General features: G+C 46.7%; 3 protein-coding genes across 3 annotated transcripts; 2 read left to right on the forward strand and 1 right to left on the reverse strand.

Moving 5' to 3' along the window:
- Positions 1–6: 6 nt before the first annotated feature.
- KLHL11 (kelch like family member 11) lies at positions 7–10,668 on the forward strand. Its single transcript, XM_077779233.1, has 2 exons — positions 7–431; positions 5,198–10,668. The coding sequence occupies exons 1-2, from the start codon at positions 55–57 to the stop codon at positions 6,777–6,779; spliced, it is 1,959 nt and encodes a 652-aa protein (XP_077635359.1). The 5' UTR covers positions 7–54; the 3' UTR covers positions 6,780–10,668.
- Positions 10,669–10,847: 179 nt separating this feature from the next.
- Positions 10,848–16,402, reverse strand: KLHL10 (kelch like family member 10). The gene is made up of 5 exons (XM_077779230.1): positions 16,093–16,402; positions 13,473–13,962; positions 12,146–12,763; positions 11,495–11,644; positions 10,848–11,264 (listed from the first exon to the last, which is right to left on the reverse strand). Exons 1-5 carry the CDS (start codon positions 16,284–16,286, stop codon positions 10,890–10,892), a joined length of 1,827 nt encoding a protein of 608 aa, XP_077635356.1. The 5' UTR covers positions 16,287–16,402; the 3' UTR covers positions 10,848–10,889.
- Positions 16,403–17,059: 657 nt separating this feature from the next.
- On the forward strand, positions 17,060–24,603 carry NT5C3B (5'-nucleotidase, cytosolic IIIB). The gene is made up of 8 exons (XM_077779304.1): positions 17,060–17,206; positions 17,812–17,881; positions 17,968–18,014; positions 20,342–20,427; positions 20,908–20,997; positions 21,595–21,757; positions 22,831–23,031; positions 24,131–24,603. The coding sequence occupies exons 1-8, from the start codon at positions 17,120–17,122 to the stop codon at positions 24,263–24,265; spliced, it is 879 nt and encodes a 292-aa protein (XP_077635430.1). The 5' UTR covers positions 17,060–17,119; the 3' UTR covers positions 24,266–24,603.
- Positions 24,604–25,582: the final 979 nt, after the last annotated feature.

Raw genomic sequence — 25,582 nt, forward strand, 5'->3', positions numbered from 1 at the left:
GAGGTCCGAGGCAGCGGCACTGTTGACTTCGGGTCTGGGCCTGGCATATCTGCAATGGAGGCGAGCGGGGGCGATCCGGGCCCGGAGGCCGAGGATTTCGAGTGCAGCTCTCACTGCTCGGAGCTGTCGTGGCGGCAGAACGAGCAACGGCGCCAGGGCCTCTTCTGCGACATTACTCTGTGCTTCGGCGGCGCGGGAGGCCGAGAGTTCCGGGCCCACCGCTCGGTGCTGGCTGCCGCCACCGAGTACTTCACGCCCCTGCTCTCGGGCCAGTTCTCGGAGTCCCGCTCGGGCAGGGTGGAGATGCGCAAGTGGAGCTCCGAGCCTGGGCCCGAGCCAGACACCGTGGAGGCCGTTATCGAATACATGTACACCGGGCGCATCCGAGTCAGCACGGGCAGCGTGCACGAGGTGCTGGAGTTGGCCGACAGGTAGGCGGGATGCGGAGGGCCGCGAGCGGCGCGGTGGAGATGCTCGCTCACTGAGGGCCGCATCCCGGGGAGGGGGCGGGGCAGGGCCTGCGGGTGGGACTCGGGGGAGCTCGTAGGAAATGCGTTTGTTTGATGCTTGTTGAGCGCCTGTTGTGTGCCGGGTGGGAGCGGGTGTCGCAGCCACTGCGCGGGGCACTGGGGATGCAGCCGGCCTGACGGGGGCGCCCTGCGCTTAGGGAGCTCAGATCCCGGTGGAGGGACAAAGGCAATGAAAAAGAAAGTCGGCCTGCGATCAGCGCTGTGTTGACATTTAAAAAGGATGAAAGGCTAGTGCTTGGGTAGAGGAAAGACCTTTCTGAGGAGGGGGCGTTTAGATCCATCTCTAAACGGCCAGAAGGAACTGGACCTGCAAAGATGGGGCACGAACATTCCAGGCAGAGAGCGCAAAGGCCCTCAGTCAGGATCCAGTTCCGCTTAAAGAACTGAAGGAAATACCCAGTGGAGCTGGGTCTAGTGGGTGAAGGTTTTGTGAAATGTGTTAGAATAAGGCATTTGGTTTTTTACTGTGAGGTGAGGAGCTGAGTAAAGAAACTTTCTGATTTAATTATTTTAAAAGAGGATGCTGCTGCAGTGGAAAACGGATTGTACGGAGCAGGAACAGATGCTTCAGAGACTGGTTAGGAGGCAGGTGAATGCCATCTTTAGAGACGTGGAGGACTCTCTTTTGGCAATATTATGTTACCAGGTACATTATTTTAACAAATACCTATTGAGTGCCTGTTAATGCATCAGATCAGACACTAGGTTCTAAGGTGCTGGGAATTCCAGTGGTGAACAAAACAGACAAAAGTCCCTTTCTTCATTGCACTCACACTGGTAGATGGGCAATAAATAACGTAGATAGCGTGTTGGACGATTGTTATAGCTTTGATGAGAAATACAGCGTATAGAATGTGCTGGTGGAAAGGAGCTGTGTTTTTTAATTGGGTAGATAGAGAATGCCTCATGAAGACATTTTGCAAAGAACTGAAGGAGGTGAGGTCGAGGACACAGGTGGAAAGGCCTGAGGTGGGGCTTATCTGGATGTTAGAGAATAGTAGGAGGCAGCGTGGCTGGATCAAATGGATGCAGGTTTAGAGGGGTGGGAGAGGCCCCAGTGTGGTGATGGGGGTTGGATCCGGATTCCATAGGGGTTGTTGGCCTGGCGAAGGACTTGAGCTCTTATTTTGAATGAAACAGGAAGGTTTGGGGCAGAGGAATAATGCAGTCTGATTTGAAGAATTCTGCTGTCTTGAGAAAAGGATGGCGCAGTAAGGGGCTGCAAAGACAGAAGCAAAAAGATTAGGACGTTGTTGGAATGGTGATAGAGGGTTGGATTGAAGAAGGAGAAGTAAAGATAAGTGATTCAGTTTTAGATGTGTTTTGAAGGTAGAGGGGACAAATTTGCTGGTGGATTTGATAACAGTGTAAGGGGAAAGACTGCTAGTTTCTGATGCAAGCAGTTGGAAAGATGGAGTTATTTATTTATTTATGAGGATGTGGAAGAGTGTAGGAAAGCAAGTTTGGGAAGATCAGGAGTTTGGTGTTGGTCCAGGAAGTGTCTGAGTAGTCAGTTGGATAGAAGAACATTGGGAGGAGTACGGCATATGAGATGGTAATTAAAGCCATGGGACTGGATGAAAAATTACTTAGGGAGATAGTGTAGACAGATAACGGGCAGGATTGGGCCCTAGGGTTCCAAAATGTTAAAGAGGGGGTGCTTGGGTGGCTCAGTCGGTTAAGCATTGGACTTCAGCTCAGGTCATGATTTAATGGTTCATGAGTTCGAGCCCTTGTCAGGCTCCGTGTTGACAGCTCAGAGCCTGGAGCCTGCGTTGGATTCTGTGTCTCCCTCTCTCTCCCTCCCACCCCACCCCACCCCCTCCTTTCATGCTCTGTCTGTCTCTGTCTCTCTCAAAAATAAACATTAAAAAAATTTTTTTTAATGTTAAAGAGGAACCAGCAGAGGAGATGTGCCTCACAGGAAGCCTTAAAAAAAAGCATAGAGGAGGGAGTAGCCCATCCTGTCAACTGTCAACCATAACTGATCACTGGATTTGGCAATATAGAGGTCCTGATGGCATTCACAGAAGCCATTTAAGTATTCCTATAAAGAGGGTCACAATAATGATACACATGGAAATGTTTGGAGGAGAGTCCAAGGAGGTCTTTTTCTCCCCCCCTAGGATAGGAGATACTAGAGCTTGTTTGTGTGCTGAAGAAAAACGAGTCAGTGGAAGAGGAGGACTTGATGTTACAGGAGTGGGGGAATTCTTGCAAGAGCAAAGTCCTTGAAATCAAGAAGGAGATAGAATCTGTATTAATAATGGAAAAATTGGACCGGGAAGGCAGAGTATAGGGTACAGCTGCAGACATACTGGGTGGTGGTAGGATGAAGTTTCTGGTTGCTTCTTTTCTCATAGCCCAAGTTTGGGTAATTCATGAGAGGGTGTGGTAGGGTGGGGCAGGTGTAGATTTGAGAGAGGGAGGTTTGTTGAATGAAAATGAGTAGAGAAGGGTCATTGGACTCACTCAAGCTATATTTGTGTCTGTCACGTGGGCTTATTTTTCAGATTTGCTCCAGCTTTATAGGGGAGTTGGGGGTTAGGCGAGAACACCTCAGGCAGTTGAACTTTTGTCCATCTGTCTGCTGCTTGAGCAGCTAGCTGCCTTGTGTTGGGCACTAAATGCCTTGCAACCATCATATCTAACCTCACCCATCAGCTCTGAGGCAAGAGCCCTCTCCCTACCGCCCATGTACTCTGTATGTTGATCATAACCTATCTTCAAGGCACTTAGAAGGAAATGATAGGAAGTGCCAAGCACATGGCACATGCCGAGTATACATTAGCTATTATTTTCATAGAGCAATGTTTCTAAACACCCTATCCAGGGGAATATGTGTCAGAATTACTTGGAGTGCCATGCCAGAGATAGGAGCTCCAGGGAGCGGGTGGGAGCAGCCTGGGAATCTAGTGACCCAGGGCACCTAGACATCTTTGAGAGCCACTAGAGCTCTTAACCACTCTGCCTTGTCTTTGTCTTCTAAGATGGTATGTTCCCTAAAGATGGTAAAGGAAGCCTATCTTGCTCATCTTTATATCCTAGTTAGATAGGTACTAAGCGTGATAACTGTAATAACAAATGGTTACTGAATTGAGGGGCCTGGACTGATAGACTCAGTTCTGGGGACTTACTCTTGTTACAGCCATGGTCTCAAAGTTGCCATCCTTGGGACTGAATTCTGCTAGATTTATGGATTTAGCTGAAACTTGTGGTATTTAACTTCAAATGAATTTAGGTGGGCAGACAACTGCTAGTCAGTGACATGCCAAACCCCTTTCATATGTTCGTTACTGTTGTTTGAGTTTGCCTTGCCATCCCGTCCCCCCATCATCTGCTGCTCAAGGAGAAAGTTCTGGTGAAGAGGAGATTAAAACCTTCAACACAAGGCCTTCACTGCTGTTCCTTCTGATATTTGAACAGACAGAGCCTCCCAGGAGCCACAGTTCCCGTACCATCTAGTCAAGGCTTAATAAAGTCTCTACTGAGACCCTGCCTCAAAGAAAAGGCTGGTGACTGACAAAGGATTCGGACAGGAATAGCATAGACAAGTTTGGATTGGGAATTGCCTTTGCCTATAAAAATAAACTATGGCGCTATTGTGCTTTATTTTTTGTTAACATTTTTGTTTTTAAGTTTATTTAATTGTTTTTGAGAGAGACAGAGACAGCGCAAGTTGGGAAGGGGCAGAGAGAGGGGGACAAAGAACCCGAAGCAGGCTCCGTGCTGCCCACGCAGAGCCTGATGCAGGGCTCGAACTAGAGAAACCGCGAGACTATGACCTGAGCTGAAACCAAGACTCGGACGCTTAACCCAGGCACCCTTATTAAGTTCTTAATTTTAGTTCCAGTATAGTTAACATATAGTGTTATATTAGCTTCAAGTGTATAACATAACAGCGATTCAACAAGTCTGCATTACCCAGTGCTTACCACAAAAAATGTATACTCCCCAATCCCTATCATCCATTTCACACACACCCCAATCAGTTTGCTCTGTGTAGTTAAGAGTCTGTTTCTTGGTTTGTCTCTCTCTTTTTTCTTCCTTTGCACGTTTGTTTTGTTTCTTAAATTTCACATAGGTGTGAAATCCTATGGTATCTGTCTTTCTCTGACTGTTGTACTTTATTAAAGGATATGTTCCAGAAAACCCTACATAATGAAAAGCTCCATTGTATGTATGTTACATGTGTCATGTATAATTAAATATAAATTATATAATATACGTAACTTAAAATATATATAAAGATGGCTTTATGTATGCTTTTAAATATACTTTTCAGCATAATGGCGCTCAGTCAGTGGGCATCTGATTTCGGCTCAGGTCATGATCTTACGGTTCATGAGTTTGAGCCCTGCGTTCGGCTCTCTGCTGTTAGCACAGAGCCTGTTTCGGATCCTCTGTCCCCTTGTCTCTCTGCCCTTCCCCTGTTTGTTCTCTCTCTTAAAATAAATAAATGAACTTAAAAAATTATTTAAACAATAAGTTTGCTTTCCAGCGTTATCCTTTTTAATTTGGGGGGGGGGGGCTTCACCCCTTTGCAGATGTTGGGCATAAAGTGAGATGAAACTTACCATTTCGATTTATATAATTCAGATGTTCCCAAAATGCAGTCACATTAAATATGCACATTTGAAAATTCTTTTTCCTTTTCTTGATTTTAGGTTCCTGTTAATTCGTTTAAAAGAATTTTGTGGAGAATTTCTCAAGAAAAAACTGCATCTCTCTAATTGTGTGGCCATTCATAGCTTAGCTCACATGTATACCCTGAGCCAGCTTGCTCTGAAAGCTGCAGATATGATACGGAGAAATTTCCACAAAGTAATTCAGGATGAAGAATTTTATACTTTACCTTTCCATCTCATTCGAGACTGGCTGTCAGACTTGGAAATTACGGTTGATTCCGAAGAGGTTCTCTTTGAAACAGTTTTGAAGTGGGTTCAGAGAAATGCTGAAGAGAGAGAGAGATACTTTGAAGAACTTTTTAAATTGCTCAGATTGTCCCAGATGAAACCTACTTACCTTACTCGGCATGTGAAACCAGAGAGGCTGGTGGCCAATAATGAAGTTTGCGTCAAGTTAGTGGCCGATGCAGTGGAGAGGCATGCTCTGAGAGCTGAAAACATACAGTCTGGCACCTTCCAGCATCCTGCCTCTCATGTCTCACTATTACCTCGCTATGGGCAAAACATGGACGTGATCATGGTTATTGGAGGCGTGTCAGAAGGAGGGGATTATTTAAGTGAATGTGTGGGATATTTTGTCGATGAGGACAGATGGGTAAACCTGCCCCATATTCATAATCATCTTGATGGACATGCTGTTGCAGTAACAGAGTCCTACGTATATGTTGCTGGATCAATGGAGCCAGGGTTTGCTAAAACTGTGGAAAGATACAACCCAAATTTGAATACGTGGGAACATGTTTGTAGTCTGATGACAAGGAAGCATTCTTTTGGGCTAACAGAAGTCAAAGGGAAGCTGTACAGCATCGGAGGACATGGTAACTTTAGCCCTGGCTTCAAAGACGTGACCGTTTATAATCCTGAGCTTGACAAATGGCACAACTTGGAATCGGCACCAAAGATCCTTCGAGATGTCAAAGCGCTAGCCATTGAAGACCGGTTTGTGTACATCGCTGCCCGCACTCCCGTGGACCGGGACACCGAAGATGGCTTAAAGGCAGTAATTACTTGCTATGATACGGAGACTCGGCAGTGGCAAGATGTGGAATCTTTGCCCCTTATTGACAATTACTGCTTTTTCCAAATGTCTGTGGTCAATTCAAACTTTTACCAGACGGCATCATGCTGTCCCAAGAGTTATTCTTTAGAAAATGAAGAGGCAGTAAGGAAAATTGCCAGCCAAGTTTCCGATGAGATCCTTGAGAGCTTACCGCCCGAGGTCCTGAGCATCGAAGGAGCAGCTATCTGCTATTACAAAGATGACGTTTTCATCATTGGAGGCTGGAAAAACAGCGATGATATCGACAAACAGTACCGCAAAGAAGCCTACCGATACTGTGCTGAAAGAAAGCGGTGGATGCTTCTTCCTCCCATGCCACAGCCACGTTGTAGAGCCACTGCTTGCCACGTGAGGATCCCGTACCGGTACTTACATGGCACACAGAGATACCCTATGCCTCAAAACTTAATGTGGCAGAAGGACCGCATCAGGCAGATGCAAGAAATACATCGGCACGCCCTAAACATGCGAAGAGTGCCAAGCTCTCAGATTGAATGCTAGGTGCTCAAAGAGGTGTGGCTTAAAACAGTTGTACCTGCCTTGTGAGGCTGAGGATCCCCACCCAGACTGTTACTTGAAAAAGTATGTCGATAACTTATTTTCCACCTAACCTGATTATTGCCCCATATAAAGGAAACACAGTTAAAAACTGAAGAGTGGGAAACACAATTTACTCTGTGGTAATTTTTGTTGCTTTGCAGTCTTCGTCTGTCATTGGTTTGTGTGGATGTGCTAGCCAAGTTAGAGCTTACTAATGACAAGTGGAAGAACCACGTAGCGTTACTTGGCTGTTCTGCCAACAGGTTCAAACCCCTCTGTCTTAGGGACTTAATGTTTCCGAACATGCTTTAAGCAGCAGTTTTATTTGCACATTTACTTTGATATTCCTTTTAATTTTTTTCTTGAACGATTGGTGATTTCGAAAAGAGCAGAACTTAGGCATTCAGCCCTCATCTGCAGGAGGTATGTGCAATAGTGAGACTGAGATTGGAAGGGAAAAGCACAATATTTCGGCAAGATGATTTCTGAATATTTGCATTGATGTTTTGTTGTATGTGTTTATCTAGAGATGCTATTTTGTTTATTTTTAGAAGAGATGCCTGGTGAGAAATTTGTGATTGGCTCATTATTTTTTGAATATTTTCCATTTCTTCAGCAACTCTTCTAGACTTGGAGCCATCACTCTGAGATGATGGTAGTTGGCAAGAGTATTGATCTTTAGCTCATTGATTTAATACAGAGGAAGTTATATATATGAAATTTGTTTCTCTAAGAAGAAAAATAGTATTATTAGGGTAGACGGAGCAATCAAAGGCATTAAAACATGTAAACACCTTTTTCAGGAGTTGCAGGCGTATTTGAGGATAAGTTAATGAGTGTAAATAATGCCTATGACAATCAATACTCGATGCCTTCAGTTTTAAATTGTGCTCTAAAGTATATTGTATAGAATCCTCCTCATTACTTTCTGAAAGAAACTTTTCTCAAAATGGGAAGAAAGTGACAATTGAGAGAAATGTCATGTAAGAGAAGCCTTACTGTTTCTCATCCCTGACTATCCTAGTAGTTTATCCAGTTGCCCTAGACTTTTATTCAAACTTTGCCTGAGCCTCGAATATCAAATTTAGGTGCATAATTAAGGCTCTTAAAAATGTATTGCTTTTGTTGTCTTTTATTTATTTTTATGCATTCTTCCAATTCTCTAACACACTCCCAAACTTGATACGAATGAGCCCGCAGTTAACATAAAGGACTCCGGCTCTAATGTTTTGCAAAAGGGCTCCATTATATATATTTCTGGTTTCTTTCAGAATGTCATCTTCTTAGACGTTCCAGGATACTGTTTTAGAAGTTGAATTCCAAGCACAGTGATTATTTTTTTCCCTAGACCATTATACTTAACCTCCTTATTGTATCAAACATCAAAAGGAAAAAAGCACAACCAGAAATTTTGGTTCTCAGTTTGCTGCAAGACTATTAATTAATATCTAGCCTTTGGACTCTATACTGAGAACTTTCCTGGAATTTCTAAATTGGTGTCCTTGCCTAGGACAGAGTTTTTCAATAAATGTGTTGGAAATCTGCTTTAAAACTGTTTAGTTTAGATTGGAGTCGGGGTAGTAAACTTCAAGTCGTATTTCTGTATGAGGATATATTATCCTATACCACCTCTACCATTTTATCAATTTCCGCTTGTAGTGATTTTAATAAAAGCCATTTGAATTGTGAGAGGTGCTAATTCTTAGTTGTGAGAGGTCTGTGCAGGTGAGGCAGAGAAGCTCTTGTTGAGTGATGTTTTCACCTCTTGTAGACGGTACCGCCTAGCACACCTCCTCCTCGCAGCCCTGAAGTAACTCAGGAGCTCGCCAGGATGGCAGTTTCTGTCCAGAAGGTGTGATGGAAGGTTTTTGGATCTTATCTCTGAGTTGTCTTCTGACACTGCCACTGCCAAGTTATTTGGAGGGTGGTCTTTTTTCACATGATGCAACAAATTATAACTCATAAGATTTAGGTATAATCTGGTTTTGAAAACCTGATTGAAACTGTTGTTTTTTAACTCAGCAGGCAGCCTAGGCCATGGCTGAGAAGCAGGGGTAAGTCCTTCCTTGCATGATGATGTGTGCAGGTTTTCCTGATTCCTGAATTTCTAATTTTCATATTTGAATTCACATGTGTGACTTCACATCAATAACTTGTGTTTCTGAAATATCCTAACTAACTTGTTAATAGGGAAGAAAACCAGATTTGCTTAAATCTGTTCAAGGCTGACATTCTGAAGTTCTAAACTGGAAATAACTTCCAGAGTATTTGGAAAGGTTTTTGATTATGAAAGCAGCCTAAAATGGCCCTTTGGGAAGGAAATTTTCTTTTTGATGAAATCTTAAAGAATGTGTTTGGTCGTTTAAGCCTTTAAAAAGACAGCTTAACATGTATTCAAGCAAAACTGTTGTTGTTGTTGCTTTTGTCTTGTTTTGTGGAAGGATAAGAGAGGAGTTGATTAATACCAAAAAGTAATACCTTTATGTAACCTCTAGTGTGACTTAAACCTTAGAATGGAGGTCCTTGAACTACACCTACCCCACTGTGGTTTTTAAAAAAACAAACCCTTGGTATATATTGAGAATGTCAGTCATGAGCTTCGTGTTTAAGTAATACATCTCACTTGCAGCCGTTTGCATGGTGTCTTGTATATCTTGTATATCCAACTTTGCTTTTGCTGTGCCAACTCAAAAATACTTTGCTAAAAAGAATCAAAAGTCATTGACATCCATTTTGTTTTTATCCCTTAGTTTTATATAGTATTGCTGGGACCAAAAACTTTTAAAATACTGACTTTTTAAATCTATAGAACAGAAGTTTGAAGCTGGAAAGAGTGTCGAAGATTTGTATGCTTTTGCTTTTTAAACTCTTCAGGCTCCTGGTAAGGCGGTTTCTAGGTCACACTTTTTTCTCTGTTTCTTGACTAGTGTAGCATGTCATACGTTTAAATACTTCATTCTCTGCTTCGTAATTCTAATAAGACACTATACTGTAGGTAGACAAGTAAACTAAATGTATTTTTTAGTTCCTTGGCCTAATCAAACATAAATAAAGGGACTTTTTTGTACTTTCCTCAAATTAAGCTTATATTAAACGGGTATGTTGGCCACATTTCCTGTCTTTTGAAAGTCTACAGAATTGTGAAGCAAGTTCTCCACCTCCATTAGCAAAATAGGGTACTTCTCGGCTGCCATTTAACTGTAGAATATTTGAGAAACACTTCGGTCTCTCCTTTAATTATCAAACATTCTGGCACAGTCCGTCACTCCAGTTTGTTGCTTTCTTGAGAACAGTCCATTTCTGTTCTTATAATGCCTACATTATAACGTGTTCTGGTCATTGGAAACAAAACAGCTCATAGTTGAGTGACGTAGTACAATTACAATAACTTAATATAGTAGTCATCTTGCTTCGAGGAATTTCATTAGATAGCCAAATAACTGCTCTTTGTTGATGCTCTCTGAGCATCACTCCAAATGTCTGACACTAGAGCACACATGGTAGAGCACTTATTCACTCAATCCTCCTGCATAATGCACTTGTGAGAATTTACGCTTGCTAGATGTTTGAAGATTATGGTCCATGTGCTAGGGCTCATTGAGTTTTTTGTAAAATACATATGTAGTTCAAGTTGATACACAGTTTGTTGGGCTATCAGTATCCAAGCCCCTACTCTACTCGAAGTATAATCTTGGCTATCTCCCTTTAAGGCAGAGGAGATGTAGAATTTAGGACGCTTTGAGACATTACATTGTAAAATAGCTTGTTTTATGTTCCTAAAGCTATCTTGTTCTGTGTTGAAGCTATCAGTTGTCTCAACGTAAGTTTTAAATAAACATATTTCTTTAGAGCTGGTTGGCACTGTGTGAGTTTCCCTTTTTGATGACGCACTGTTGGATACAGATGCCTTCTTCCGTCCCTCTTACTCCCTCATCCATCCAACCCTTGGCTCCCTTAAGTTGAACATTTTCCAGTACTCTTACAAGTTTAAACACTGCATTTATTTAAAAAAAAAAAAAAAAAGGAGGTAATTCTTATTGCTTAGACTCTTTATTAGCTAAATGAAGAGGCTCATACAGGTAGGGTACTTGTCGAAGCGGAGTACTTTACTTCATCTCGCAGTGCTAATCCTGTGAAGTTGTCCCGTCTAGCTGCATATTCCCCGACGTTGGCCAGCCCTGGCACCACACAGCAGCTCAGAGCGCTGCGGTAGATGCTCATGTCATGGGCGTCATACCACTCGTCTGTCTTTTCATCATAGCATTCCACGTTAAAGGTGGTAGTGAAGCCATTAAAGCCACCCACCACAAACAAGAGGTCGTCTACCACCTCGATGCCAAAATTGCTACGAGGATTAAACATAGTGGGTATTGTGCGCCACGTGTTAGCTACTGGGCTGTAGGCTTCCGCACTCCTAAGTCGATTTGCTCCATCAAAGCCACCTACCTATGGACAGCAAGGGAAACATAGTTGACTGTTAGCCATCGCTTCTGTTCACCAGGAAGAGGCCTTCGTTGGGGGTGGGGTGGGGATGAACCAGCGATTTCATACCTCCCACTTTCCACTATTTTCCGTGGAAAAAAGTGCTCTTCAAATGCTTACTGATACTAGGGTAAACCTATTTGCGAACAAAAAATCTAGAGCTATCAATTCTTTGTGGTACAAGATAAACTCACCGCATATACATGTTCTCCGTAAGCAATTACGCCTATTCCACTCCTCCTGCTTCTCATGGGTGCTATGACTGTCCACTGATTGCTCTCAGTGTTATACACTTCCGCTGTAAACAGGCACTCATTTCCGTTAAAACCACCACATATGTAGACCTGTGTGATGAGAGGCCCAAGGTTATTAAAATCATTACCTCTGGGGAGCAGAAAGAAAGCGTGTACGTATGGTGGTGGCGAAGGGACCCTTCTGATGCCAGTCTGCACAATCTGAGTATCTTTCTCCCATGTGTGCATGCGTTGCTTTTTTATTTGTTTAATGTTTATTTTGAGAGCGTGAGAAAGGGAGAGATGGGAGGGGGCACAGAGGATCTGAAGCGGGCTCCATGCTGACAAGAGAGCCCAGTGTGAGGCTGGAATCCATGAACTGCAAGATCATGACCATCGTGACTTGAGCCGAAGTCGGACGCTTAACAAACTGAGCCACCCAGGCTCCCTGCAAGTATTGCTTTTTAGTGAGTGAAACCTAAAAGGTTAGTTACAAAGGGGCACTGAGTCATTTGAGGACGGAGTCAGTACTGCAGAGTGCTGCCACATCTATTTTCCATTGACCCCCAAACAAGTACTTCCGGGCCTGCCCTGCCCCCTCCCAGTTCTTACCTTCCCATAGAGGGTGGTGGCACTGGCGTCGCTCCTCTGCTCGTGCATGGGGGCAATGAGTGTCCACTGGTTGGTCTCTGGCTCATAGCGCTCAGCAGTGTTAAGACGCACATAGCCATCAAATCCTCCCATGGCGTAAATAAAATTGCTGAGGACTGTCACGCTGACATAGCAACGACGGGAGTGCATCGGGGCCACCTGATGCCACGTTTTCTTGACTGGGTCAAAACGCTTAACACTATTGAAATAGTCTACACTGTCGAACCCCCCAATGATATAAACGTAACCTTTCAAATAGGCTGCCCCATGGTAGGCACGGGGACTCTCTTCCTCACAAGTGACATTCACCCATCTGTCTGCCCGAGCATCATATGCCTCAATGGCGTTGGTGGGGCTCCCACCACTCCAGCCACCAATTGCAAATAGGATGGCATAGGGCAGGCGGGGCCTGGTGAGTGGGTTGGTGAAGTCAGAATTGGAGGGTCCATTCATGTTTAGATCATACATGGCCTTGAGGGCATTAATAATGACCGGCTTGCATTCCTCACTGTCTTTGACATAGTCGTTCATCTTAACATTGTTCATGAAATACTCCGCATGCATTAGGGCCAGGCGAACCTGAGAAGGAAACACAGAAAGTCAGATGAGGTGAAGGTACCTGGGAAACCCCTACCCTTAGCTCCCTGTTTACAGTCTGCCTTTGAATTGCTGCAGGGTCCGAGTTTACTTTGTGTTTGAAATTTACAGCTCACAGTTTTAAATACTTGTTTTTTGGATGTGGTATACATTTGGATGCCGAGAATGAGCTAGATAGAAGGCACCTCACATGGTCACAGAGCTAGCCCCTTCCTTGGCCACTGGACAGTTCTATTAGACCAGAAAAGGCTGTGGCAATTGCACAGTCATTGAATATCTACATTTCTCTGTATAAAATAACACAAATTAGCACCAGATGGCTACAATTGTGTACAATACTCCTGGTTTGGTGTCTAGTCCCACTTCTGCCTGGGTTTTGGGGAAACTCACAATAAGAAAGGGTGAAAGGAAGGCCATTTAGAATTCTTTTGAAGGCCTTGCTGTCTCCTTCCCCCAACTACCAAGGAGAATTTTGGCCAAAGAATATAACAGGTAGAAGGAACTAGCAATGCCAAGAGCAAAGAAAATGGCACAGTTCCACAGAATAGTAGGAGATGCCTTCTATGTAAGTGTATGTAAATACAGCCCCAGAATCTCCCAAGCATCTGAATATGGCTCTTTGCACAGCCCCTCCAGGATAAGTGAACCAAACGAGCAATTAAGCATCCCACAAAAAATAGCTAAACTTGACCTTGGGAAGCAAAACTGAAATATGCTGCTTCCTATTTTGGGGGTCATGAGAAATCCATTTTAAAATGGCCTCAAACACAGCATCTTCTTGTTTGACGTTGAGCTCATCTTTCTCAATGATATCCTTCAGTTCACTGACTGAGAGCTCTAGAAACTCGGCCGAAACTTTCACCATCTCCTCAAAGTTGTGCAGTATGAACATGTAGGCCTTCTGCCTCAGCTCGGGGCAGTAGTAGTAGTCTGTGAACTTGCAGATGCCAATACAGTTATCCAAACACAGCTCCGACTTGAGGAACTCACAGCAACCCCTGACAATACCCATGATGTTAAACTGGTCTGCAGCAGCCAGCAGTTTCTCCACATTGTCCGGTGTGATAGGGACGGTCCGGGTGTATGCATATTCAATAATTAGCTTCATCATGTCAGGGGAAATGCCAGGAATGTTGTATACCTTCTTTTCAGTGTTGTTCCAGCCACTCGTAAACAAAGCTCTGGAAAAAAAGAGAAAGAAAGAAACAAGTAGCCACTGAAACATTTCTCTCCAGTTTCTCCCCCACCTTTGTTTGTTGAGGAGTTTGGAAATTTCCCAAATAGTGCATGGTAAGTATGCTGGAAACAAATTGGCATGAGGAAGGGGAGGGGAGAGCAGAGTGTGAGCTTTATACGCGGGCAAGAGAACCTTGCCAAGAACTTTGACTTTGGACACTCTTCTCATCTTCATGATAAGTAAAACTTTCCCCCATTTTGTGTGTGGAAAAATTGGAATTTAGACCTGCGAGTAAGTCCCAGCCGAACTCTGCCTTCCTTCAGGAAATTAAGCTGGCGCAATAAGGCCTTTTTAATGAGCACTGTTAAATCGACACATAACCCAGAATCTGATCACTCCTCACCTCTTACTGCTATCTCCTGGGTCCAAGCCACCATCATTTCTTACCTAGATGATTGAGAGTAACCTCCTAACTGATCCCCCTGCTTCGGCCCTTGGTGCCTCCAGAGTTTACAGTCCTAACCCGACCTCCTTATGAGCTTATGTTCTTCCACTCAAAACCTTCCACTGACATCCCTTCTGGCTCAGAGCGGTATACAAAGCCCTTCTCAGGGAGTACTGAAGTCCTCTGAGATCAGGACCAGTAATATCTCTCTGGCCACTTCCTCCTACCTTCCCCCTCCAACCCCCCCATTCCGTTCCAGTCCCACTCGCCCTGCTTTCCTTGAACACACCAGAGGTGCTTCATTTTTGGTCCTTTGTACATGCTGTTGCTTCTGCCTGGAAGGCTCCCCTGGCGCAGACCTCATTTCTCACTCCCACATCCCCTTAAAGTCTTTGCTCAAATGTCATTTTGTCAGCAAAGAGATCATCCTATTTAAAATCACCACCCTCCTCTCTGTACCTTCCTTTTCTCCCCCTCAGCACTTAATCTGCTATGTGTTTTATTTATTGAATGCCTGTTCCTCCTACTAGAAGATAAGCTTCATGAGAACAGAAATGTGCATCTCTTTATTCATTATTCCCAGTACCCAGAATAGTGGCCGTCACAAAACAGGCACTCAATAAATAATTATTGAATGAACAAATGACCACTCTCCCGAAACTATTTATTGGGCTTCTACTATATAGCTAGGTACTTTTTAAGTTGTGGATTAAAACAGAAATCCCTGCCCTATTAAATTTTTGCTTCCTTTTTCTAGGTGGTTTCAGGGAATATGGATGAGAGCTGCGGTCTACAAACCTATAGCTTCTGGGCCAGATTTCGGCCCACCTCTTCTTTTTTGTACCACCCACAAGCTAAGGATGTTTTTTACATTTTTTAATGGGGAAAATAGAATACAAAGATTTTGTGACACCTGGCAATTGTAATAAATTCAAATTTCTGTGTCCATAAATAATTGTACTGGAACACAGCCATGCTCTTCCATTTAGTATCGTCTATGGAGGCGCTCCCACTATAAAGGCAGAGTTCAGTCATTGTGACAGAGGTTGTATGGCCTGCAGGGCTTAAAATACTCACTATCTGGTCTTTTTGTAGGCCCTTCTGTAGGTCTAGGTGAATGAGCACTTTTGGCAACAGATGGGACACCATTTATCATAATGTTCATTGGAATCGACTACTCAGACATTTTCAGCTCATGAACAAAAAAGCTCTGCCACTTCCTGGGTTACAATGGTGGTGGCCCAAATTCCCTTTGTCTTCTGTTAAGTATTTCCTTGGTGCTTTCCCACATCCTCCTTCCCGACTCCTCAACTCTTGTTAATGTATCACCCTGTTTGAGATCATCTCTACTGGGATAAGGGCACAAGGGGCGGCTGAAGGGGCACTGTCCTCTAGGTTTGAGTAGGAAATCCAGTATGGGTGCCTTCCCAAAGGTACGCTAGGCTGAGACTCAAAGGGAAAAAAGCACCTGGCCCACCAATAGTTGGTGGAAATCTAGTTGCAAACCAGAGAAAAGAGGCCCGACCCCAGGTGTGCCTCTTCAGAAGACAAAGGAACCAGGCTACAGTGGCCTGGCGTTGTGACCATGTCCCTAAGGTAAGATGATGGGTTGGGAAACATGAAATGAACCAGAATGTCTCAGAATAAGCCCAAGTCTCCCTTCCGCTTAGTTTGGTAACCCTGTTATACCTAAAGTAGGAACTGCAGCTACAGAGGATGTTCTTGTGGGCATTGAACTCAAAGCCATTGACCTTGATGACCACGTCGCAGAGCTTTCCCTCTAGTCTAAGCTCGTTGAAGATCTCACAGGTCATCGCACTCATCTTCCTCTCCATGTGAGGCTGGTGGAAACGTGTGGAGGCCGCCGTGCTCTCCATCTCCATGCCACCCTGGGACCAGCGGAGAGAGGCTGCTCTCCTAGGGTGTCGAGAGGGTTGTGGGGGGTCCCTTTAGCCTGCTGTCGCTCCTTTTCCCTACTACATCTTTCATATAGGGCCCATCGGGCAGCCCAAGTTCCAGAATTCTGGGCCCGCAGTGAGCTCACTCTCAGGATTGTGCTCTCAGATTCTGGAACTCTCTCCTGTCCCTGTCCTCCTTCCTTCTCCCCTCCCCTACCATTCAGGCTGAAGACCACCCCACACCTTCCGAGCCCTTGAATCCGGAATAGGACTGTGATCACCCACACCATATATGAGTTTTTATTTATTCTAGTTCCTGTTGCCCACTTCAGTTGTCCAGTTCCGTGTGAGTGTAGCGTCAAGCCACCTTCTTCCATTGCTGGGCACTCCACTCCCCAGACACTGCCTTCCAGGAAGCCAAGTCAGAGGAGGCAGAAGGGAGTTAAGCTGGTCAGAGCTCACGCTGGCCCAGCTGTCTAGGGCCTTCCTGCCCTGTGGACTTGTGTCAGTCGCTCATTTTCTTCTGTGATGAGCAGCCCAGTTAAGCACCTTCTGGGTGTCTCCCAGAACTCACTCAATGGCTCCTTCCAGATCCGCTCCCTTCCTGCGGCTTGTCATGCAAACTTTAAGACAGGAAACGACCTCTCTGGCCAGGGGTTTTGCTCTAGACAGTGGTACCCGGGAACCTCAACTCTTGGGACCCTCAGCCTCCTCAACAGATTTCCCAGCCCTGGGGTGCCCCAGCGCGGGCGCNTCTGGGCCCAGCGCGGCGTGGGGGTCAGCGCTTCTCTCGGGTCTCGGGACAGGTGAGCACCCTGATGAAGGCCACGGTCCTGATGCGGCAGCCCGGGCGGGTGCAGGAGATCGTGGGCGCCCTCCGCAAGGGCGGGGGAGACCGCTTACAGGTACGGGGCGAGGTGGGGCGGCTGGGGAGGTGACCTGCCCAGGGGGCCTGCCCGTGCTGCTGCGGACACTGCACGCCCTCTGCCCCTAGAAACGGCCAGCGGCCTGGGAGCAAGCAAGCTGCTCCGCCTCATTTGCCCTGGGTTAGAGCCCACCTGCCGGGGAAACCTAGGTTGCGAATTTGTCAGCCCTGACCTGCTGCTGCTTCCTCTAATTAGGTCGAAAGCACCCAGCGCCAGGCCTCGGGGCCTTATTTCCACACCAGCCGGGTCAGCGGGCTCCCCAGGAAGTTGCAGATGTGGTGATGGGTCACCTTGGGAAGGACCCAGGGAATAGAGATGGCAAGGCAAGAGGCAGAGTCCTGATTCTCTTCCTGCGGCCTCTGGCAAGAGGCTGGGCCTCCTCGGGCTTAGCAGGCTACTAACTAGGATGAGTTCTGCCTTCCCCCTCTGGCCTTGCAGGACTCCCGCAGGGCTTTGCCCACAGACTGGGCACTGAGCTGTTTTGCCTTGCATAACCTCCCTTCTCGCCGCCCCCTCCCCCCCTTCCCCGACAGTGCTACACTGGAAGGAGCCTGTGTAGATGGCATCTCTCTTTTGCATTTTAGGTTATTTCTGATTTTGACATGACCTTGAGCAGGTTTGCATATAACGGAAAGCGATGCCCTTCTTCTTACAGTAAGTCACATCCTAGCTTGCTTTGTTGGGCTTGACAAGATGGTGGATTCTAAGTGGCAAATAAAAGGAGTTCTGTGTTTTTGCAGACATTCTGGATAACAGCAAGATCATCAGTGAGGAGTGCCGGAATGAGGTACGTCACTCCCCTTCTTTGTTCAGAGATGGCCCTCAGGTACTACGTCAGATGGTTCTCGGTCAGGACCAAAGACTCCAGGATAGAGACCTTCGAAGATTAGTTTTAAAAAAATTGCTGTTCTTATATGTTTCCTTTATGTCCAAGACACGTGATGATTGGTGGTTAGAATATAGATGTTCTGCCTCCTGCTAGCTGTGGAGTTTACAAGGGACTTCAACATTTTCTATTTCATCCTCCCGCAGCTCTGAGGGGTGGAGAGAACCGTTATTACCTCCATTTAACAGATGAGAAAACAGAGGCTTGGAAAGAATAAGCAAGTCCTCCAAGGGTCATATGCAAGACATGGAGAGCTTGGTTTTCGCATAGATCCGATTCTGTCCCAAACGCGTTTCACTGCATTGTGCTCTTTCTTTGATGATATGAAGAGTTGAGCCAGGCTGGCTGCACGTTTCTCTGCGGTTTGCTGAGCTCTTGCTGCCAAATAACTCTATCCTTTAGCTTCACTTCGTTAGAAAATTCACTGAGTTGCATACTAAGTGGTCTGTCGGTCTGTCATTGGTCAGCTCTTTCAATACTCTGTCATGATTACTTGCTATTAAGATGGGCAACAAATTATAGCTAACTTACTTTTCTAAAACCTGTCTCTTTGGAGATGCACTCTTCTTAGCTTAATGTAAGTTCTTGCGCCAGCACCGATTACCTTTGGCAAGTCACTTTTTGTGCTTTCTACATGTCTGGTCTTATCAGCTTCCCGAAAGCACAAATAAGGCAGCAGGGTACCCTCTCGAGGATAACGAGGCCAGGGAAGACTAAGATTCTGGGTGCTGAGGACCTCCTGAAAAAAGTCATGAAGCAAAGCTTATGGATGAAGACTTTTTTCTTTTTTAAAAATGCTATTCTGTTGAATTCTCTTATGCTTTTAGAAAAATGTTGTTCCCCCCCCCAAAAAACACATACATTGAGAACCTCAACACATTTCGGGAGCTTTCTCCCTTTGTCTGTGATCTTCATATTTAAGTCTCTTTTGGAACTGTGGTCAGGGACTCCATATTTGATCTCTTAGTATTCTGAGATTGTGCATCTATTAAAATGAAAGTTCTTTACCCAGGCAGTTCCCATTTTTATTGGGAACTGTTACTGACAGGACTTTGTGTGACACGTGGCCCCCAAAGTGGCCTCCCTAGCCAGTCAAAGGTCCTGGCCTGTGGAAGGAGATCTTAGTAAGAGGAGGCACATGTAAGCACTTGTGACGTGGTCCACCCAACATTGGCATGGTGATGGGTATCCGCTAACACGCTATGGCCCAAACCTGACTTCCATGATATTTCTACTTCCACTTCCATGATGTTTCCCATATCTTGGTGATTTTTACTACATATTTTACTTTAAATTGGCCTATTATTAAAAATCCGAGGGGTGCCTGGGTAGTTGGGCATCCTACTTTGGCTCAGGTCATGATCTCGCAGCTTGTGAGTTCGAGCCCCGTGTCCGGCTCTGTGCTGATGGCTCAGAGCCTGGAGCCTGCTTCACATTCTGTGACTCTGTCTCTCTCTTCCCCTACCCAGTTTGTGCTCTGTCTCTCTCTCGAAAATAAATAAACATTAAAAAATTTAAAAAGGGGACTCCTGGGTGGCTCAGTGGGTTAAGTGATGGACTTCGGCTCAGGTCATGATCTCACAAATCATGGGTTTGAGCCCCGCGTCAGGCTCTATGCTGACAGCTTGGAGCCTTGGGCCTGCTTCAGATTCTGTGTCTCCCTCTCTCTCTGCCCATCCCCTGCATGCTTGCAGTCTCTCTCTCTCTCTCTCAAATAAACATCAAAAAATTTTTTTAATAAAAACATATAATAAAAATAAAAATCTGAATGCAGTTCACTTAGAGAAGAAACAATCTTTGTGAAAGCATGAGTTTGATATGCTAGGGTTTTTTTTTTTTCCTTCATATGCATTACAATGAATCTAAAACTACTAAAACGAGAAGTGTTTATCCACATATCCCCTAAAGTTACCTTGCCTACCCCCTGAAAAAGTATATCCCATTTGGGGAAATATAACATTGATCCCTTCCTACTGGTTAAACCCTGCTGGCTGAGTTAGCGATAACAACAAAATCCTAGTAACTTCTCACCTAATAGCACAAGGTCTTGGTTCTTAGACCTCACGCTCTAAGGATGAGTGCAAAGGGATGACCAGCCTTGCAGATCGGTCACTCCCTTACACAGAGTTGCGTCTTCTAGGTGATTATGTTCTCACGCTAAACTGTAGGACTTTGCTGGGGAAAACTCAATGCGGCCTAACGGCTTTTGTCTTCATTTGGGTGTCCAGCTCACGGCGCTCCTTCACCACTATTACCCAATTGAGATTGACCCACACCGGACCATCAAAGAGAAGTTACCTCATATGGTGGAATGGTAAGTGACGGAACGCTCCTGGCCCTCGCGGTGGACTGGTCTACCTATTAGAACAAACTGCCCAGCCACGGTGGGGCGACCTGTGGCTGCTGCTAGAGTGGGGTCCCACTGAGAGTCCTTGGAATGAGGCCGAAGCCCCTTGGTTTGGAGGGACAAGTGCATTGGGAGATAACTCTCCTGTAGGAACCCGTATTGCTGGACGGAGCCCCAGCTCCCCAGAACGTGGGGGTCACCGAGGGAGGGATTCAGAAGGGCTGTGACTTTAGCAGTTAGCTCACCCAACCCTTGTTCCTGTGGCTGTAGTGTGGCTTTCTTACCCTCTTCCTTTTAAGGACAGCCACAGGCTTCAGGAAGTGACTTGGGGGGATAGGATGAGGCCTCCATTAATCTTTACAGAAGGGCACTTGGCCCTGAAAAGAGAAAGGACACTTTACTTACTTAGTGATTTTAACTTGGTCTTTTGTGGGGTGTCCTTTTTAGGTGGACCAAAGCTCATGATCTCCTGTGCCAGCAGAAGATTCAGAAATTTCAAATCGCCCAGGTGGTTAGAGAGTCCAATGCCATGCTTAGGTGAGCTTCTTGCCCTGGAAACTCTTTGAAACTGGTTTGCTCGCAAAAAAAGAATCTAGGAAGGAGTGGAGGGGAGTTAGTTGCTGGGAGAGTCAGAAGAGACAGAGCACCATGAGTGGCTGATGCAAAGAAGGCTTTGCTTTTCCCCTCTGGATACAGCTGAAAGATTTCCCACCCTTTTTAAAAAAATTTTTTTCATGTTTTATTTATTTTTGAGAGAGACAGACTGAGAGCGTGAGCAGGAGAGGGTCAGAGAGGGAGGGAGACACAGAATTCGAAGACAGGCTCCAGGCTCTGAGCCGGCTGCCAGCACAGAGCCCGACGCGGGGCTGGAACCCACGAACCATGAGACCATGACCTGAGCCGAAGTTGGACGCTTAACCGACTGAGCCACCCAGGTGCCCCTACTATACATATTTTATACGTCAGTTTAAAATGTTTTAGGGTTAAGTGTCTGTCTCTCTCTCTCAAAAATAAATAAAACATTACAAAATAATAAAAAATAAAATGTTTTTAAAAAGAAAGAATTGAAAACTGTATCACCCCTTAGAAAAGAAAGACCGGAAGAAGAGGCAGAATCCATTCATCTCTTTTCAGGGAGGGATACAAGACATTCTTCAACACCCTCTACCAGAACAATGTTCCGCTGTTCATCTTCTCTGCGGGCATTGGTGACATCCTAGAGGAGATTATCCGACAGATGAAGGTGTTCCACCCCAACATCCACATTGTGTCTAACTACATGGACTTTGACGAAGATGTGAGCCTGCTCTTGTTTAGGCTGGGGATGGAAGAGGGGTGGGGGGGCGCCAGCCCTGGGGGCCGCACCCGCACCGTTAACCCTGATCTGGGGAGGGAGAGTATGCTGGCTTCTTGCCCTTGGGCAGTTCTTTCTTTCTTTATGCCAGTTCAAGGCAGTTCTTTCTTCATTTTTTGTTTGTTTTTATTTTTTAAAGAGAGAGCACACGTGTGCGCTTGCACAAGTTGGGGAGGGGCCGGAAGGGGGAGCCTGAAGCAGGCTCCAGCCTCTGAACTGTCAGCGCATTGCCTGCCACGGGGCCCAGACTCATGAACCAAACCGTGAGATCGTGACCCGAGCCAAAGTCGGATGCTTAACCCACTGAGCCACCCAGGCGCCCCTAGAGACGGTTACTTCTGAAAGACCTACCCTTTGGTGTTTGGCTGACAGCTGACAGCCAGGCCCCATGTCACTGTCCCAGGCCTTGTGCCATCCTAGGTACTTAAGGACTTAGACTTGGACTTGTTTTCCTGGAGCCAGAGGTCAGCTGCTCCGACTCACCCTTGCTCTGACTTCTTCCCCTGAAAACCAGTGGCTGGAATTTTCATCCTTTAACATGTGGCAAGGACGCGACCCACAGCTGAGGGGTAGCACACATGTAGCCTGACAGTGCCTGTTTCATGGGCTTTGTGCTTCCACCAGAGGAGGCGATCAGTAATATTTGACGGCCCTTGTTAGTTTAAATCAGGGGTGACAAACTTTTTTGGTAAAAGGCCAGGCAGTAAATACGTTAGGCTTTGTGGGGTGGACTTTATGTTCTGTCACAACTACTCAACTCTGCTGTGAAGGAACAAGTAGCCGCGGACAAGACGTAAATAAATGGGCCTGGCTGTATTCCAGTAACACGTAAATTAGAAAAATAGGCCCAGTCTGGCCTACAGGACCCAGTTTGCTGCCCCCTAGCGTAGACCACAGCGAGGTTTTGGCATTTCTGTGGCTTCCAGGATTCCCTTTCCTCTTGCGACAGAGGGACAGTGGGACACTGGCTCTAGCCGGGTCCCTCTAGCCCTTCTGTCTGTCTCTTGATTGTTTAGGGTTTCCTACAGGGATTCAAGGGCCAACTCATACACACCTACAACAAGAACAGCTCCGTCTGTGAGAATTCTGGGTACTTCCAGCAGCTTCAGGGCAAAACCAACATCCTCCTGCTGGGGGACTCCATGGGGGACCTCACCATGGCCGATGGGGTTCCTGGTGTGGAGAACATTCTCAAGATTGGCTTCCTAAATGACAAGGTGGGTATGGGACCAGACCTTATCTTTGTGGCTTGCTTCTTTGTCTTTTTGAATCTTTTTTTAAGTTTATTTATTCTGAGAGAGAGAGAGCGAGAGAGAGCGCATGTGAGTCCCTGAGCTTGAGCAGGGGAGGGGCAAGGTGAGAATCTGCTAATAGCGCAGAGCCCAATGTGGGTTGATCTCGACCCAACCACGAGATCAGGACCTGAACTGAAATCAAGAATCAGACACTTAACTGACTGAGCCACCCAGGCGCCCCCACCCCCCACCCCGCTTCCTTCATTTTCAATCCCTGTTAACAAATGCCTAGCAAACACCTTCTGCCTGCTAGTCACTGTCAAGTACCAGAGGTACTAAGGAAAGCTACAAGCCACATTCACAGGAAAACAAAAGAGATACTCCGCGATGACGGCTGCCTTCGGCACGTGGCATGATGGTGGGACTCAGAGATAAGGCCACCGGAGCCTGCACTTACTCTTTAGTGCCACCACGTACCAGGCATTTTAGCCCATTTAATCCCTACAGGAACTTTGTGAGGTAGAGACCGATAGGCCTCGTTTTACAGATGGGGAAACTGAGGCAAGGAGGTTACTCTGCCCAAGGTGACATAGTTTAGGATCCGGTAGAGCTGATGACAGCCCTTCTAGGTCCCACCTGTAAGGTATAAGTGAGATGGGAGATGTCAGGATTCAGGCGGGTTTACAGTGTAGAGAACAAAAACACAAGGACCGACCAGAGGCTGACAGGGGCTGAAAACTTAGGGTCCGAAGGGGGCACGGTATGGGGTCAGGCTAGAAGGCCCCCAGGCCTCCCCTCAGCCAGCAGGGGCTGACCTCCAGAGTGCTTGAGCCTTGTGAAAATGCAGTCCAGATGGGTTAGAAGTAACGTCTGGCATTTACATTTTAATCCTCGCACTGTCCTTTGGACACGGAGCCAAGGGTTCATTGTGGCACCTGTACCCACAGCCATCCGAAGGGCAGGTCCCTGTAACGGGGCGCTGCAGCTCAAAGGCCCTCCTTCCCCTGCCCCGGGTATCCGGGAGGCAGAGGCAGAAGTCCGGGCCTTCTGGGGACTCTGGACCTTCCCTTCCCCGGGGCAGGTGGAAGAGCGGCGGGAACGCTACATGGACTCCTATGACATCGTGCTGGAGAAGGACGAGACGCTGGACGTGGTCAACGGGCTGCTGCAGCATATCCTGCACCGCGGGGACTGGATGGAGATGCAGGGCTCCTGAGTGCAGGCGCGGGGTGGGGGGCTGTGGGGAGGAGGGAGCCTCGCCCAGAGGCCGCCCTGCAGAGGGCGCTGCTCCTCCCAGTGCAGGCAGAGAACAGTCCAGGTGGTGCAGCTGCTGAGCCCGTGCCCCTCCCTCACCCTCCCAGCGCCGAGGCTCCCCGAAGCCAGGCTCCGTGGGGGAGGGGGCCACCAGGTGAACATGGCACCTGCAGGGTGTTAGCACCCTAACCAGGGCCCATCGAGTCCAGGGGTTCTTTCCCCCCCCGGATTTTTAAACATGGAGAGCCATTCTTCATATCTCATGTGTGAAACAGATCCAAATAAAAACGGGAAAAAACAGCTGTTCTGATTCAGGGGGTGCGGGGCAGAGCCCGTGCCTCTCAGTCTGGGCGGAGCAGGAATCTCCAGGAAGTCACTAGGGCTCTATGGCACAGAATTTCAAAACCACCGAATTCACAGGCGCCCGGCCGGCTCGGGCAGTGCAGCGTGTGTCTCTTGATCTCGGGGTTATGAGTTCGAACCCCATGTTGGGTGTCGAGATTGCTTAAAAAATAAAATCTTTAAAACAGCAGCAGTGAATTCACACACAAGGCCCTCTGAGCACAGCCGGAATGTGCCTGGGGATCAGGGTGGGCAGGCAGGGTTGGAAGGGTGTGTTTCTGACCTGGAATCATTTGACTCTATGCTGAGGTATCCATTAAACTTGAAATTCCGTTATGATCAGTTGGGTCTGGCCAATCCTATCTGCAGAGTTCCCTCTTTATGGACCCCCAAAGGGATCCGGGGCCACTAAGATGGGTGACTTGATTAAGGAGAGTCAAGACCGGGACCTGAACGGAGAAGGCGCTCTGTGACAGTGAGGCGGGAGTGAGTTCTGCTGTCATCTTGCATCATTAGCTTCTTTCCTGTCTCCCTTCAAAAACTTCAAAAAGTTGAGCACCATCTTTTTCTCTCCCAAGACTGCCCTGCTCTCCCATCCTCTCTTGGCTCAGGTCATTTCTGTTGCACTGGCCCGGTGGGGGAGGGGCAGACGGCCTGCCCGCCAGCTGAGCAGCCCCTCCCTCAACACACTGGAGACTGGAACTCTGTCACCTTTCCTCAGACAGGAGGGCGGATCTGGCAGGTGGTAAAGGCTGGCCGCCAGGAGCACGGAGAGGCAGGGTTAGCCTGGTACTGGGACCAGTTTGCATGGAGGAGAGGATTGTGCCCTGTGCAGTGTGATCTAACCCGAGTTCCATACGTCGTGTTTAAGGTCAGAGACCGCCTCTTTCCGGTCAGCTGGGATGGTTAGGAGACCGGGATCCTCTCTCCACACCTT

This window comes from Crocuta crocuta, unplaced genomic scaffold, assembly GCF_008692635.1.
Source record: "Crocuta crocuta isolate KB4526 unplaced genomic scaffold, BGI_CrCroc_1.0 scaffold68, whole genome shotgun sequence".
NCBI classification, from domain to species: domain Eukaryota; kingdom Metazoa; phylum Chordata; class Mammalia; order Carnivora; family Hyaenidae; genus Crocuta; species Crocuta crocuta.

Bases quoted from the DNA above. Each gene is read 5' to 3' on its own strand.
- NT5C3B (XM_077779304.1), top strand. From the start codon at position 17,120: ATGAAGGCCACGGTCCTGATGCGGCAGCCCGGGCGGGTGCAGGAGATC. The intron at 20,998-21,594 runs GTGAGCTTCTTG...ATCTCTTTTCAG, and splicing joins GAGTCCAATGCCATGCTTAG to GGAGGGATACAAGACATTCT. The intron at 23,032-24,130 runs GTGGGTATGGGA...TCCCCGGGGCAG, and splicing joins TTGGCTTCCTAAATGACAAG to GTGGAAGAGCGGCGGGAACG.
- KLHL11 (XM_077779233.1), top strand. From the start codon at position 55: ATGGAGGCGAGCGGGGGCGATCCGGGCCCGGAGGCCGAGGATTTCGAG. The intron at 432-5,197 runs GTAGGCGGGATG...TCTTGATTTTAG, and splicing joins GTGCTGGAGTTGGCCGACAG to GTTCCTGTTAATTCGTTTAA.
- KLHL10 (XM_077779230.1), bottom strand. From the start codon at position 16,286: ATGGAGATGGAGAGCACGGCGGCCTCCACACGTTTCCACCAGCCTCAC. The intron at 12,764-13,472 runs GTCAAGTTTAGC...TTTCCTTCTCAG, and splicing joins TTTCAGTTTTGCTTCCCAAG to GTTCGCCTGGCCCTAATGCA. The intron at 11,265-11,494 runs GTGAGTTTATCT...TGCTGTCCATAG, and splicing joins ACGGAGAACATGTATATGCG to GTAGGTGGCTTTGATGGAGC.